Source organism: Trachurus trachurus (genome assembly GCF_905171665.1).
Source record: "Trachurus trachurus genome assembly, chromosome: 22".
NCBI classification, from domain to species: Eukaryota; Metazoa; Chordata; class Actinopteri; order Carangiformes; family Carangidae; genus Trachurus; species Trachurus trachurus.
Genome location: NC_139907.1, coordinates 7,028,294 through 7,045,162, shown reverse-complemented (window position 1 = coordinate 7,045,162; position 16,869 = coordinate 7,028,294). Strand labels below are relative to the sequence as shown.

Below are 16,869 nucleotides of genomic sequence, written 5' to 3'. Positions count from 1 at the left end.
TTCCGCTTCCTCGTCGACTTTCAGAGGCATCGGATATTTGTTTCTGCCACTTGGTGGAGAAATGCTGCAAATTCATTCACATATTTTAATGATTGTACATTCACGATGAAGATAAGAAACTTAGGCTATTATGTTTGACCTCTTACAGTCTTTTTATGAGTTTTGGTTTTTTAAACAACATTCAAAGTGAGATTGTGTAGCTATATGAATTGCATATGTTAAACATTTAATACAAATTTGTAATTCAAATCATCACTTAAACAATAAAAATAATAATAATACTATATTCTGTTTAGTATCAGATCTTGACCTTTATTAAGCAGAATTATCTACAACAGGCCTGTTTCTTCCACTATCACCAATATCTACTTTTTTACTATGGCCTATGCTGAATTCTGCCTGACAGGAGGTTTGCTCTGTGATATTAAAGAAAACAACTTAATTCATGATCACCCTCCATAATATTCACAAATAATAAACATCTTGAAACAGACACAGTCTTCAAAACAGGGCCTCAAACTCAGCTAATAAAACAGGGTCCACTTCCTTTCACACCGCAGTGTGAGTTGATATTGTCTTCAGTGATGCATCTTGGGGTTCAAGTGAATAAACATAAAATACTGGTCCTTTGTAAGACCCTTTTTTGGGACCCAGGGAAGTTAAACTTCTTGTAATCTTCTTCTTCTTTAACTTCTACTGTACAAACTGATCAACAGAAGAAATTAAAATTATGATCTGAAATAAACGGTGCCAGAGTTTTTCTTTGTTGTGTGGCATATACTCTTTTATTCAGTTGATAACCTACTTCCTATGAGCCTACAAATTATTGTCTATACCTGCTCTATCCCTCTGCTGTCAGTGTTGAATTTATGTATGTGTGGTTTACAGACATGAGAGTAGATATATGTCTTCCAGCCCCCTTTGTTTTCGTGGCACCAGTGAGAAATGATGACAGACACTTTTCCTGTGTATTCAAATGAGAGTTGACATGCCGGGACAGTAGATGTGCAGGATGAAGCACAGCTGCTGCTGCTGCCAACAAACAGCCAGCTGCCCCGGAGGCGCTTTTACGCGCAAGTGAGTCAAAATTACAGTTTGTGTTGTGTTGTGTGTGTGCCTATTGATGTTTAGCATGTCTCGACACTGTGCCTTGTTTGTGTGTGTGTGTGTGTGTGTGTGTGTGTGTGTGTGTGTGTGTGTGTGTGTGTGTGTGTGTGTGTGTGTGTGTGTGTGTGTGTGTTGTAGAAATTTGTCCATGCCTTTCTGCCAACTTCACCGGGGGCTGCTGAAAAACCACTGTTTGTGGTGCAGAGCCAAACATGGATCAGGTAACTTCATTAAGAAACGGTTGTGGTTTAATTGCGACTAATTGGCCTTGATGGGAGATAGAGCTGGGGACAAGGTGTGTTTTCACCTGGCTGGAGTCAGGTCAGGGGCTTTCAGTCCAGCTTCAGATTTTACGCACGCGTAACACACGCATTTACGCGCACGCTGGCTCATACTTAAAAGCAGAGCAAACAGTTGGATCCTTACGGGGGCACACAGCGAAAATGACAAGTAGTAGGACGCGGGATGCTGCGCTCCATCCAAGCCGCGCGGTTTTACGCACGGCCGGAGGTCCGATCTCATCTTCCGGGTTGGTCCTGGTCCTGTCAGTGATGCTGCTGGTCCCGGTCCAGCAGCAGCAGCCTGCATCAGCTCACCCCCAGTGCCTGGACTTCGAGCCGCCGTTCAAACCTCTCTGGCACCTGGAGTTCTGCGCCCAGTACGAGCAGTTCGGCTGCTGCGACCAGAGCACGGACAACGCGATCGCAGAGAGATACTGGGACATCATTGACCAGCTGGACGCGGCGGGTTATGAACTCTGCGCTGACGAGCTGAAGGAAATCATGTGCCAGGTAAATATGTTGTCTTCTTTCAAAGTGTGTGGGTTGTGTACTTTTGAGGATGCTGCAACATAAAAACAAACCTCTAGCAATGAAAAAATACCATATCTTTTAATTTTAATTTTAATTTAAAATCTTTTAAATTAAAAGATATGGTATTTTTGTTATGTTAATTAACAAGGGTCTTCAACAGGGGGTCCATGACTCCAAGGGGTCCGTGGTGGAGCTGCAGGGGCTTCGCAAAATTTTTTGGTTGATTAGATTTTGAATAGCTTGTCTGTGTGATTATCATGCAATTGACAGACATTGTTGATATTGGCAGTGAACAAGGTCTGTATATTAATGGCAGTGGCTTGGCCCCCTACTCACTGTAGCTTAAAAACATGAATATGAATATGAATTAGAAAAGCTTACTATTAAATGCACAATAACAAGGTACGTAACGTTAATACAAGGTACTAGGCCCAGTTTGATATAAAACACAATTTTATAGTAGGGGGTCCCTGCTCCATGAGTTTCAAACTGATGGAGCAGGGGCCCCCTACTATATTGTATAAAATTGTGTTTTATATCAAACTGGGCCTAGTACCTTGTTATTGTGCATTTAATAGTAAGCGTTTCAAATTCATATTCATGTTTTTAAGCTACAGTGAGTAGGGGGCCATGCCACTGCAATTTATAAACAGACCCTGTTAACTGATACCAATGCCAATATCAAGAATACCTGTCAATTGCATGATAAGCTATTCAAATTTAAGTTTTTATTTTAAACATAAATGTAAAAAAAATTTTTTTTAAATGATCTAATCAACCAAAAATTTTGCAATCCCCTTGCAGCACCACCACGGACCCCTTAGGGGTCACGGACCGCCTGTTGAAAACCTCTGGCTTAACATAAAGCATAGTCTTTATTAGGATATTAGTGTCTACTATAGTCTCTATCAACTTTTTAATTGATCTGAGTTTTTCCAATTAAAGCCACCAAACATGTTGTAAATATTGGACTTTTATTTGTAAGGGGGTCATGATGCACCTTTTTTAAATTAACATTCACAGGCCTCCTCCTCTTGTCTTATTTAATCTTAAACAGCCAGAGTGAACTTTCTAAAATGACATTTATAATCAGCTGACACTGCAGGCAACCAGAGTCAAAATGTAATCTGCAGCATCTTGATATTAGATCTATATCATTATGCCAATGAAATGTCCCTGGGGAGTAAGGGAGGTTTGGAGGTGTGTAGCTGCTGAAATGTCCTATATTAAATACTGTAATTTGTGATGTAATTGGTTTATTTGTCAACGATCAAGTCAACACAAGAGTCCCCTTGATTTATACTCCCCGTCTGATTGTTGACGGGAATGAAATGTCTCAATGATGATTTGTATAGTGTCTCATCTTAACTCATCTTGAAGGGATCGTTCACCCAAAATTCAAATTTCACTCATTATCTACTCACCCTCATGTCGATTAAGAGCTGGGAGAATTTTCAGAGTCCTCCGTGCCTTCTCGGAGTTACGGGGGGGGGTCACACCAAAGACACACCAAAAAACATCCAAATACCTCCATGCTGCTCGTCTGTAATGTCCCTCTTGTATTGAAGCCCCGGCATGAGAAATTGTTCCGCCGGTCAGTGCAAATCACGCGAGATTTGCACTGACACAGGAAGAGCAGTGAACTGAGACACTGGGAGCTTCCGCTACAAACAAGCTTAAAATATAGACTTATTTAATTATTTTCGGAACAATTTCTCATGTCGGGGCTTCAATACAAGAGGGACATTACAGACGAGCAGTATGGAGGTATTTGGATGTTTTTTGGTGTGTCTTTTTGGACGAAGAAAAGTGAGCACCATTCACAACCATTATATGGACAAATACTGCTGCGTGGACCCCCCCATAACTCAGAGAAGGAACGGAGGACTCTGAAAATTCTCACAGCTCTTAGTCGACATGAGGGTGAGTAGATACTAATATTAAACTATCTCTTTAATCTGATCCGATCCAGGAGTGCTCTCCTTACGCCGCCCACCTGTTCGATGCCGAGGACCCCTACACACCTGTCCGAGAGCTGCCCGGCCTCTGCTTTGACTACTGCTCAGAGTTTCATGGTAAATGTGGCCACGTGGTCAGATATCTGACAGAGAACCGGCTGCTGCAGGACACGTCCGAGCGGGACGTGTCCACCTTCTGCAGCCTGGTCGACCTGTCCGACCAGGACTACTGCTACCCCAACGTGCTGCAGAGCCCCGGCCTCAACAGCAACCTGGGCCAGGTGGTGGAAGACCCCAGAGGTTGTCTCCAGCTGTGCCTCACCGAGGTGGCCAACAACCTGAGGAACCCTGTGCTGATGCTGCACAGCGGCGACGACACACACAGGATGTTCATCGCAGAGCAGGTTTATTGTTTATTGTATTCTTTCTTTGAATCCCCATTAGTCAACATAAAGATGAAGACTATTCTTCCTGGGGTCCACATTAAACCAAACACTTATTCCAACAATACAGTGTTTATACAAAGAATTACATAAAGCCATTTATCCTGAATATATTAACAAGATTATAGAAATGCATATTAAGTAGGACAATGTAAATGAGTTAACATGATCAATATGTGATTATAGAAGAGTATACATGAGATAACCTAAAGCAGTGGTTCTCAACTGGTGGGTCGGGACCCAAAAGTGGGTCGCGGACCCGTTCTGGATTGGTCGCGGACAGCTGGTCAAAAAAGTAAATAATATTTAATGCACATCTGATGTTGGACATGTCTTTTATTTTGAAAAATAACTTATTTTGAAAGGACACATGAACACAGCAGTTGTAACGGTCCTCCTCAGTTTCTTCTTATTTGCTCCATTTGCTCTGAATGCAAAGATATCAGTTTCTTATTAATGTGGCCTGAATGCAGTGAAAATACCTTGTTTTGTGGGTCTTTATTTTGTGCAATTTGATATTTATTCACTTTTGTGAATATGCTCTGAATGCAGAGATGCATTAGAAGTCAAATATGTCATTTTGTTGGTCTCCATTTTGTGCAGTCTGATATTTTTTCCTCCTCAGTTTCATTCATGTGCTCTGAAATGCACTTTGCTCAATAAAGAGCAAAATTAGTTTTTAAAGGCTTTAAAAAAAATAATCTTGGTTTGAATTCTATAAAAGTGGGTGGCGACTTAATGTCCATGGGAAAATGTGGGTCCCAGAGTGAGACTAGTTGAGAACCCCTGACCTAAAGCATAAATGTTCAACGCAGGTGTATTAACATGCTTGAATTGCAGGTGGGCTTCGTGTGGGTCTACCTGCCCGACGGCAGCCGGCTGGAGCGGCCTTTCCTGGACGTGAGCGGGGAGGTGCTGACCACACCCTGGATGGGGGATGAGAGGGGCTTCCTGGGCATGGCCTTCCACCCAAAGTACAGAGACAACGGGCGCTTCTTCATCTACTACTCGATCCAGGTCAACAGCAAGCTGGAGAGAGTGAGGATCAGTGAGAGGAAGGTGTCCGACTACGACATGAACGTGGCTGATCCTTATTCTGAGAGGTGGGAGGAGGTTTCTCTCTCTTCTCATGGCTCTGCATGCAGGCACCTTTGACAGAAATATAGTATTATATTGCCATCCACCCTCTGGGCTGTTATTGTACCAGGATTGACACAGTGAATCATACTCCAGAGTTGGGCCAAACTTCCTGGGGCCCAGATTTGATTTAAATGATCTTCTTAGTAGTAATGTCAACTTTTCAATGTTCTACAATAAAAAATCACTCAACAATAAATAATAAAAGAGAGAGAGAGAGAGAGAGAGAGAGAGAGAGAGAGAGAGAGAGAGAGAGAGAGAGAGAGAGAGAGAGAGAGAGAGAGAGGGGGGGGGGAGAGAGAGAGAGAGAGAGAGAGAGAGAGAGAGAGAGAGAGAATCACAATAAAAGTCAGATAAATTAATTTATGATACAGACTTTGTTGCATCCTGTTCCAGTGCAGTGCCTGAACATGTCTTTTTTGTAAGTATGCAAATATATACAATTATGTATTAGATACAGTCTGTACAACTTGTGGGAATATTTTTGATATTTTGGAAAATCAGCCTTTTATCAAGTCTGTCAAAACATAAAATACTTATACTTCCACGTCTAAATCCTTATAATTACCACATTATATCTATATTGTCTCATTGTTACACAGAGAACCAAGGTCCCCATGTGCCCAGTTAGGAACCACTGGTAATTGAAGTGGGCAGATGTAGGCCTAGAGAGCAGCGTCTTTGTATTTTATGGAAGCGTATCTGCACCTTTATTCAAATGGCAATGCATTTTGCAAAATGGAAATGCAATGTGCAATTTTGTAATACAATTTGAAAGTGTACATGGCAATTTACATTTCAATATTCAAAGTGGCAATGCAATCCTCAATAATCTTGATGAAAATAGGAATTAAAATGTAATTGATCAAATGTCGTATTGCCATGGCATTTTTGCACCTTTATTCAAATGGAAATTCATTTTGCGAAATGCATTGCCATTTGAACAAAGGTGCAGATATGTTTCCATAGTATTTCATGTGACCTTGGTGTCGGGGGAGGATGAATTTCAGTTTTTATTTTGGATTTATTTTGATTGTCCGATGGGGATATGTTGACTTTTGTTTTATAAAGACATCTAACAGACATGGGAAACTTATTCCACAAAGGGACGGCCTGTGTGGCTGCAGGTTTTCTTTCCAGACTTGACTCATTTAATCAACAGATCTCAGTTTTCAGACAGTAGATGGTCAAACTGTGAGCTCTTGATTGGTTGGAACAAAAACCTGCAGCTACACCAACCTTTGAGGAATAAGTTGCCCATGTCTGCTCTAGAAAAAAGCCTGTCGGTTAATACAGAGATCGTTATATGAAGGAAACTGAACCCAATCAGTCAGTAAATCAATCAATAAGTCAGTTCAAATCAAAATGGAAAGAATTACCTGTTGTGTGTAAAACCAAAAAAATGCAAAATCAAAACATGTCACTTTTCTAGAACAAGCAAACAACCGGTCTTCAGTCTAAGCTAAACAGCTGCTGTGTTTGGCTTCATATTCAGTCTCAACATTGAGCCGTGTGAGGAGGAGAACAGTATTTTTTCTGATAAACATTCACCCTCATTATGCTTTACTGCCAAACGTGCCCTAAAACTATCAGTATGGCCTCATATCCGACCCCCAGCTCCTCTGGGCTGAGGGCTGGATATCTGTCAGCACTTACGTTTGCATAAGAATGACAAACAGACATTAGCGTTAACATGTAAAGGATGGATGTGGGTGAGGTGCCCTGAGGACGTACTTACATATCATGGCAGCCTAATATTTATGCCTTTAAGTGATTGAAGTATGCTTTATTTCTTTTTCTTTTTTCCCCCAATTATATGTGCAGGGTTATTTTAGAGATTGACGAGCCAGCTGCAAACCACAATGGAGGCCAGCTGCTGTTTGGCCTCGATGGATATTTGTACATCTTCACCGGAGATGGTGGAAAAGCCGGCGATCCGTTCGGGAAGTACGGCAACTCACAAAACAAGTAAGGAGATGGGATGGAGATGGGTTTAATTCATTTTTTATGTTGGATGCTTTTCATACAGTTTATCAGGGTTATAAGGTCAATGCTGCATTGTTGATATATAATGTGTGAAGCCCATATAAATTCCCCTGTTACATCAACTCTGTATGTTTTCCACAATAAAGAAATTTAAAAAGAAACTTCAAACAAACTGAAACAAATCTAGACTTTATCTGTAATAGATAAGATAAGATGAGATGAGATAAGATAAGATAAGATAAGATAAGATAAGATAAGTATACTATATTGTCACTAGGGAAAATTCATTGTGGGCAATAGTGCAAGGAGACTGCATCGCCATACAAAAAACACAGTACAAAACAAAACCACATCACAGTACAGACACATGACAACAATAAATAACACTAACCATACTATGACATGGCATCCTGAAGCATGGGACAGTATACAGCACCAATAGATAAATGAATAAAACGATTGCACAACCCTAAGCGAGTGCTAGCTTCTCTCTCTCTCTCTAGAGAAGTTAACCAAAACGACCGGATCGCTTACTTCTGCTTTAAACAAAACATTCAAACATTCTACAGTTGTCAGGACCGTAAAGGAAAAAATAAAACAGTCTGAGTGAAGCGCTCGAGCCGTGGGCTGATACCTGGCCATCACCAATACAATACAACGGGAGCCTCCAGTGTTATGCTGTAACAAGTAGGAGGGACGTTGTGGTGAGCTGGGAAGACGGTGTTAGTGGCGGATCTAACCGCTACCGCTAGCCGAAGTTAGCATCGAGCTAGCTCCCCCCCCCAGCAGCGGCACCGCAAAGAAAAATAAATACAGTCTAAGTGAAGCACTGGAGCTGCGGACCGAGACCCGTCCGTCACCAACAACTGGAGCCTCTAGTGTTATGCTGTAACGAGTAGGAGGGCCGTTGAGGGGAGCTAGCTCGATGCTAACTTCGGCTAGCGGTAGCGGTTAGATCCACCACTAACACTCGCTTCCCATCTCACCACAACAGCCCTCCTACTCGTTACAGCATAACACTGGAGGCTCCCGTTGTATTGTATTGGTGACGGCCGGGTATCAGCCCATGGCTCGAGCGCTTCACTCAGACTGTTTTATTTTTTCCTTTACGTTCCTGGCAAATGGGCAGGGGCAGTTTGAATGTTTTGTTTAAAAACTGCAACGAACAAAACTCCAGACTCTACCTTTAAAGCAGAAGTAGCCTAAGCGATCCGGTGGTTTTGGCTAACTTCCTGTCAGCCGATGGAGTTAGCAGTCCCCACCCTCGTCCCTACGTCACCACATTCACGCGCATCCCTTGGCTGCACACACAGAGAGGACCGCCCCTTTATGCCGCTCTCTCTCCTCATTGGATAAAGGTTGTAGGATACAAGGGAAGTTTTCTCCTCGGCTCAGAGCAGAGCAGAGTGACTGACAGACCCGTGTTTCAGACCAAACACTCTATATAAGTGATTGCTGTCAGAAGATATAACTATTTAAGACTTATATTAACACAGATATTCCGCTTACTTCTGCTTTAACCATTAGATAAAGTATAGACCTTTCAGCTTGCTATCTAGTCATCATCCACCTTTAAATTTATTACATAATGATGTCATTCTCCACAATCTTTCCACATTATTAAGCACCACCGGTGTTACAACAGCTTGTGATTTATGATCACTGCTCAAGCTACTAAATCCTGTTTTGGTTTGGTTTTTTTCTCCCCTGCTCAGGACTGCTCTGCTGGGAAAAGCGCTCCGCATCGACGTGGACGGCAGTGACTCCAGCGGGCGGCGGTACAGGATACCGCCCGGTAACCCGTTCCTCGGTGACCCCGGCGCCCGGCCCGAGGTGTACGCCTACGGGGTGAGAAACATGTGGCGCTGCTCCGTGGACCGCGGAGACCCCGTGACCCGCTACGGCCGCGGGAGGATCTTCTGTGGCGACGTGGGCCAGAACCGCTACGAGGAGATCGACATCATCGTGAGGGGAGGAAACTACGGCTGGAGGGCCAAAGAAGGGTTCGAGTGCTACGATCTGAAACTGTGCCACAACTCGTCCCTGAGTGAGTATTATCTCCTCATTAAAGGGATAGTTCACCCAAAATTCAAATTGCACTCATTATCTAGTCTACTCACCCTCATGTCGACTAACTAAGGGCTGGGAGAAGTTTCAGAGTCCTCCGTGGCTTCTCTGAGTTACAGGGGGTCTCGGCGTAGCAGTGCATGTCCATATGACGCCCGGTTGCAAATGGATACCACTTTTCTTCGTAACAAAAAGACACACCAAAAAACATCCAAATACCTCCATGCTGCTCGTATGTAATGTCCGTATTGTATTGAAGCCCCGAGATGCGAAATTGTTCCGAAAAAAATTAAATAAGTCTATATTTCAAGCCTGTTTGCAGCGGAAGCTCCTCTTCCTGGTCCGTCCAAATCTCGCTGAAATATAGACTTATTTAATTTTTTTCAGAACAATTTTGCATTTCGGGGCTTCAATACAAGACGGACATTACATACGAGCACTATGGAGGTGTTTGGATGTCTTTTTGTTACGAAGAAAAGTGGTATCCATTTGCAACCGTCATATGGACATGCAGTGCTGCGCCGAGCCCCGCTGTAACTCAGAGAAGGCACGGAGGACTCTGAAACTTCTCCCAGCCCTTAGTCGACATGAGGGTGAGTAGATAATGAGTGAAATTTCAATTTTGAGTGAACTATCCCTCCCTTTATTATCAAAAATCAGGAGCTGTTCTCTCCCTCTTTGATACGTCCACCTCCTGTTGTCTCTGCTGTAATGTTCCCTTTTCAGTTCATCCCTTAATGCTGCAGATTTCAGTCAAAAACATTACATCTCTCTCTCTCTGTCTGTCTGTCTCTCTCTCGTCGACAGATGACGTCCTGCCTATATTTGCATACAGCCATCATGTTGGGAAGTCTGTGACTGGGGGATATGTGTACCGAGGATGTGAATCACCCAATCTGAACGGCCTGTACATTTTTGGAGACTTCATGAGTGGGTAAGATTTGTGCTAATCTCCAACTGTTGGAAGTGATTTTTTTTTGGTCAGATTTTTAAGCAGTTTTTTTTTTTTGGTGGGGACTTGGTTTGTCAGCTGTCGTGTTTCCAATTTTAAATCAGTACATTCTCAATTATGTTCCAACTTGCATTACAATTTTTGGACAATGTTTGAGAATGATTTGAGACAATTAGACGAGCTGTTGTTGGACCTGACGTCATCTAATGTGTCCTGCTGAAAGTCTTTAGCTCCTGATACGTGCTGCACAGTGGAGGTTTCTGCTGCTTACAAAGTGAATGGAGAATATTTCTAGTACTACTTTTATTTTAAAGTGCAAGATTTATTATATTACATAAGTGCAATACTATGTTCAGTGCAATTGTTTTGTGTTCTTTTGCCCTTTGCACTGATCAGGAAAATTACAATAAATGTTTTTTTTTTTTTTATTAAGACATTATTGGAGTTATATAGCCTCTTGTTAGTGCCACAGTTTTATAATATGTATATAAAAAATGATTTGAATCTACTTGAAGGAAAAGAAACATCCTGGTTTATCAGGTTGATCTTTATAATAAAGTTTAATCACTGGTTTGAATGTTGTATGAGTGAATAATGGCTTTGGGTATCGTGAAAATCGCTATATAAATGTAAGCCATTATTATTTGTATTATCATTATTAATTTATGAGTTTATTGACATCTATATAAGAAAACAGATAGCATAGCTTAGCATAAACACAGCAGTTGGCAGCTTAAATCAAACAGTCTGGCAAATAGCTCATAAAACCAAGACTCATGCTAAGCTAAGCTAATTAATATAATAGTTAGCTAGTTAATATTTTGAAACAGAGAATAATATTGGTGTTGAAGTAAGCCAATGAAATTGTAACAACAGAGAGGGGCAGGTACTATACGTTTTCTTCACCCTGCTCCTTTTCATTCATGGTGAAAATGTGTACATTATGTAAATATGTGCAACTATGTGAGAATGTATACCATGAATGAAATAAATTGAAATGAAATGAAATGAAAATGAAATTAGCTCATTAGAACCATCTACTTATAGCCCTCTACTGTTCGACTCTTGCTTTATTGAAGTGACAGTGATGAGCTTGAGTCTTGGTTTTACTGGTTTAGTTCTTGTTTCCCATAATGATGATTAACTGCTTTATTAACTCCTGTCTTAAATATAATATAATAAGCCTACTGTACGTTAGTTGGTTGTGACGATACAAGTGCTTCTTGTCGATTCTGCAGTCGAATCATGGCGCTAGAGGAAGATAAGTCAACAGGAATCTGGAGAGAGAAGAGGGTGTGTATGGGCAACAAGAAAACATGCTCCTTCCCCGGACTCATCAATCATCACCACAAGTTCATCATCTCCTTCGCTGAGGATGAAGCAGGTAACTTTTCTTCACTCTCTGTGTGTTTTTGCTCTGGATTTCAACAACTGACAAGCTGTGTTTGTGTTTCTGTTTGATTTAGGAGAGCTGTATTTTCTGGCCACAGCGCATCCCAGCGCCTCGTCTCCTTATGGGACCGTCTTCAAATTTATGGATCCATCCAGGTGGAGTATCAATATCTACTTTTTTATTTACCTTGATTGGAAAAAAATCAGCATAAATCTATGATATTTAGATTTAAAGCCAATAGAGATATCTTATTAGTCAATTAAAACTTTAAACTTTTTAAATACACTGGCTCATCTGTGGGACGTTCTGATCTTCACAGCGCTTCTTTAGGACTCAGTTGTCATACAACCTGTTAATGCTTGTGTCGTCAGGGAGAAAGAGTTTAACAGCTTGAGTAGTTTTCTTTATGATTGTTTGATGATTGAAAGTCTTATTTTTGGGCAACAACACTGTGTGTGGTCTGGTCTGCAGGAGAGCTCCTCCAGGGAAATGTAAGCAGAAGCCGCTGCCGGTCAAAGTGAAGGGGAAAAAAGTTCCATTTGTTCCCAGAGAACGTAAGTTTACCTCTTCATTAATATCAACTTTACCTCTTTCTTTTCTTATAGCTTAAAGGGATATTTCACCCAAAATCGATAATACACCAATTTTCTACTCACCGTCATGCCAAGGAAGGAGTTATCAAAACGTTTTAGGAGTTCCAGGAGGGGTCCGGCTGGCAACCGATTTTCATATAATGGCGGCGGATAGAGTTCACTTTTGAATCGTCCAAAACACACTATGAAACATCCAGATACCTCCATACTGCTCGTCTGTACTGACCCAAGTGTCCTGAAGCCGCCACATGAAAAGGTTGTTCGGGAAAAAATAATTTGATCTCTCCCCTGGAACACCAAAAGTGTTTTGATGACTTAAAAACTCCAAAAGTTCTCCAAACCCTTCTTTGTCATGGCGGTGAATAGAAAATTGGTGAATTATTGATTTTGAGTGTAGTATCCTTTTAATAAATTTATAATTTTCATGGTGTGGTATGTTGAACATTTGAAAGGAAAATTTCAGTGAATGAGTGAATAACATTGGTTTAGTCCAGGTGCACTAGAGATGACTCACATATTGTTGAGTTGAGTTGCAAGAAGTGTTGTGCAGAAAACAAGACTTTAAATTCACTGTTCACTCTTCATATTGATCTGCTGCTAAACTGTGTAATCTCACTGAGGACTCCCGTTTTACATAAAGTGTATTCAAAATAGAGACAAAACAGAAAAAGCAATTGAATTTCCATTTTCAAAGCCGAATTTTAGCAGGTGAAACAGTAAAAGTATGACATCTTTGCCATTTCAGTGACTGTACTGGAGACCAATGAAAAACCTACAAGACCACCGCCAAGAAAATTCAAACCCACCACCACCACTACCACAACTAGACCCACTACAACCACTACTACCACGACCACCACAACTAGACCCACTACTACCACAACTAGACCCACTACCACCACAACTAGACCCACTACTACCACTACTACCACCACTACCATCACCACCCCGACACCCACCACTACTATTCCCACTACCACTGCTACCACTCCTACTCCTACTCCGACTCCCACTCCCACCAAACCACTATTGATGAGCAGCCAGGTCAGAGCTACGACACTCGCAGCCGACATGATGATGAGGAGCACTGCCGCCCTGAGCTGGAAAACACCGGAGAAGAAAGAGAGGAAGAAAAACAAACTGAAGCGACGAAGGAAGAACAAAAATCGGAACAAGCAGAGAGGTGGAGCTCGAACCAACAAGAAGAAGAAGAAGAATTTGCGGCAGAAATCTGGGGACACATCGGAAAAGGCCACTGAGATGAATCCAGTCAGTGACGGAGATAACAAGCAAGCAACACCGACAGCCAATCAAACCTCGGAGACCAGTGAGATCAGTGATGTCAAAGCGTCCAGCAGCCTGAACGACAACCTGATCCACACAAAGAGGAAGAGGAAACGAGCGCAGCAGCCAATCGGACTGCAGAGAGGCAGCACGAAGGTGAAGGAATCTGCAGCAGAGCGTCTTTCTGAGACCGGCTTGAATGTAAAACCTCAGACAACGAGAAACAGCTTCAGGTAAAAACAAGAAAAAAAAAAAAAAGAAAAGACGCCAAAGCACTTTAAATCTTTATTTTCATTATATCTGAGTCTTTATTTTGGTTATTTTTGTAAATATTACGTAAAACCACCAGTGTTGCGGCCTGGTACAATGTAAAGAAAAAGACTGATGTTTTAATTTGTGAATTTGAATACTGTGCTGCCAAACGTCAGATGTTAAGACCGATTCGATAAATGTCGTGTCTGTGCAATAAATATGGAGCCGATCCAGCAGCCTAACCCTAACCCTTCTTATCTTGGCATTAAACAGAATCACACACAAAAGCCCATCAATCAAAGTGTTTCATCCCGAACCCAGTGAGACCTGTTAGGACCTAAACCCTCATAAAACTACCACCTGTTGTTTTACACTCTGAACATAAGATATAACATCTGATACGGATGCTTCAATGAATAAAAATAAGATGCTTTTTTACTGAGTTACTTTTGGACAAAAGTTTAAAAAACAAAAAAACACAAAAAAACAATGAGTATTTAACTGTATCGATATGAGCCATCCAAGTCTCTGCAAAATGTTGAACTGTTCCTTTAATTAAACAATTGTTGCATGTAGTTTTGTGTGTAATGACACTGTTTCCTTACAGTTTATTTTCTTAAAAGTCACAAAATGATTCAACTGAGTGTCTGCATTTATATGGTACAAGGTTTCAAATGAATAACAATAAAAAAAATGCCAAACTCGAACTGCTCTTATTTCAATTTTAACTTCAGGAGTTAAAAATATACTGTAGAAAGTGTGAATGTGTGTTGTGTGTGTATGTGTGTGTGTGTGTGTGTGTGTGTGTGTGTGTGTGTGTGAGCCTGAGCTCTCTGTAATTAAACTCCTCACCACTAATAGCACCTGAAGCCACTGTGATCATGGTTTGTATAATAACAGCTGTGAATGTGCACATGAACGTTACATGAATCTCTCGATCCAGTATTTTCTCCTCCACTAATCTCCTCACTATTGTGTATTGTGTTCCTGAAAAGAGCTTTAAAGTACGGTGGCTCTAAAAGCCCAATACAGGCACAACAAATTCAGCAAACAACACATGCACTGTAAAAACTCACAACACAATAATAGAAGGGTTTCCGGACACACACACACATAAAAATATATTGATTATGGCACAATGCAGATATTATTGCTGTAATATAATTGTCATTTTTTTGGTATATTTTCCCCAGGTGTTGTGAGTTTTTACAGTGCATGTGTGGTCAAACTGACGGGAAGTTGTTTCCTGCATTTGTGGCAGATTTGTGTCTTTTAATAATGTGTTTTCTCAAGTTGCCCTGTGTTTGACCCTCAGGGCCACCGTACTTTCCCAATCTATGCCATGACATCATACTTTACGGGTACAACAACATAACTTTTGAGAGAATAATAGCTGTGTGGTTTTTTAAAACAATGACTCAGTCTCTTACTTTTTGTTGTCGTCTCCTTGCACTGTTTTGGATTGCACTCAAATTTCATTGTACTTGTAATTAAGTTCAATTCACAACAACTTTCAAAGATTCAATTTACATCTGTGTTTAGTTTAGTTTAGTTTGGTTTAGTTTATTTGTTTGTTTAATTCATTGAAAAAAGAAAAGAAAAACAGTTTAATACAAAAAAAAAAATGCAACTCCTGAATAAAAGGGGCCAGAAAGAAGCAAACTTATGTAGCCTACCCCTTGTTTTTCAAGAAATCCTTTTACAAATTAGATAATGTATGTCTCAAAACAAAAGAATATAAGAATAAATTCACATAAATCACATAAATCTTGTCATTTACTGTACCATGATTTGACATCAGTTCATCTATGTAGGGCGTCATGTTTCAGTCCGTTCTGTTGTGTGAGCAGCTTCTCTCCGTGTTCGAGTGCACTTATGTTTCCCTGAACTCTTATTAGTCAGACATGTTGACGACCTGTTTCACACCGAAGCGACTGGGAAATAGGAGGATTACATTTCAAGTTTTTAAGGAGCCTCTCATATTGCAGGGCTCCAAGCGCTCATTTCCCCTCCACATCAAGGTGAGTCTGCTGTGTGTGTCCTTTGTATGTTGCAGCGTAGCCGTAAAAACCACAGGACCCTCACAAATTACAGACCCAGGCAGGCAACTGTGCATTTCAGCTTTAAAATGCATAGTTACGTAGGAGTTAAAAACAACCTGGTGGAGCTGCACAAATTAACTTCTTGGATGTTTGAGGTTTTTTTTTTTCTTCAACAGACACTGTAAAAAGAAAAAGACAAAACAACACCCCCTCTTGCCCCTCTGAATGTTTCCTTTAAAGTGCCACCCTGTGACAGTGGAGGCCCCGGAGCGACGTGGTGAAGTGGCTCGTTCCCGTCGTGCAACAGCTCCATTAGCTCTGTTTGTTATTACCTGTGGCTGTTTTCTTTAGGGGGGAGAGAGGCGACTGTTTGAAGTGTAGGAACTGTATAGCGCTTTGAGGAAACAACGCATTTCGTAACAGATGACATCATGTCTGTCTTCCCCCCCCCACATAGTCTGTGACACAGTATTTCTGTTGTTTTTGCAACAACTAGCCCCCTCGTGGCGCTTGGCCGCCGGGTGTGAGCCTGTCGAGCTCAATATTGTATGTGATGATCTCAGGTGAATCAGGAGTCGGATTGGGTCAGGTTTGGATTTTTCAGGCCCATTGAGAACTTTAGTTAGCCTACTATCAGCAACATCAGTGAGTGCGCCCCCCTAGAGGACTGTTACTGTTACTGCAGGGTACACAAATCGTTTTTACATTTTTTCTATTTTACTTGATTTTCTTCTGTTTTTATTGTCTGTAAAGCGACTTTGAGTTCCCTGAAAAGCTCTCTATAAATAAAATGCATTATTATTATATCTATCATAAAGGTGATCATCCATTAATCTGGCCTAG

The 16,869-nt window shown here is 41.2% G+C and overlaps 1 protein-coding gene across 1 annotated transcript; it reads left to right on the top strand.

The window, feature by feature from the left end:
• Positions 1-1,550: 1,550 nt before the first annotated feature.
• On the top strand, positions 1,551-13,969 carry hhipl2 (HHIP-like 2; the record flags this gene model as incomplete). The annotated part of the gene is made up of 10 exons (XM_083998536.1): positions 1,551-1,898; positions 3,892-4,281; positions 5,161-5,423; positions 7,282-7,425; positions 9,159-9,490; positions 10,318-10,444; positions 11,701-11,846; positions 11,929-12,010; positions 12,327-12,409; positions 13,194-13,969. The coding sequence occupies 10 exons, from the start codon at positions 1,551-1,553 to the stop codon at positions 13,967-13,969; spliced, it is 2,691 nt and encodes an 896-aa protein (XP_083854662.1).
• Between the last annotated feature and the right edge of the window lie 2,900 nt (positions 13,970-16,869).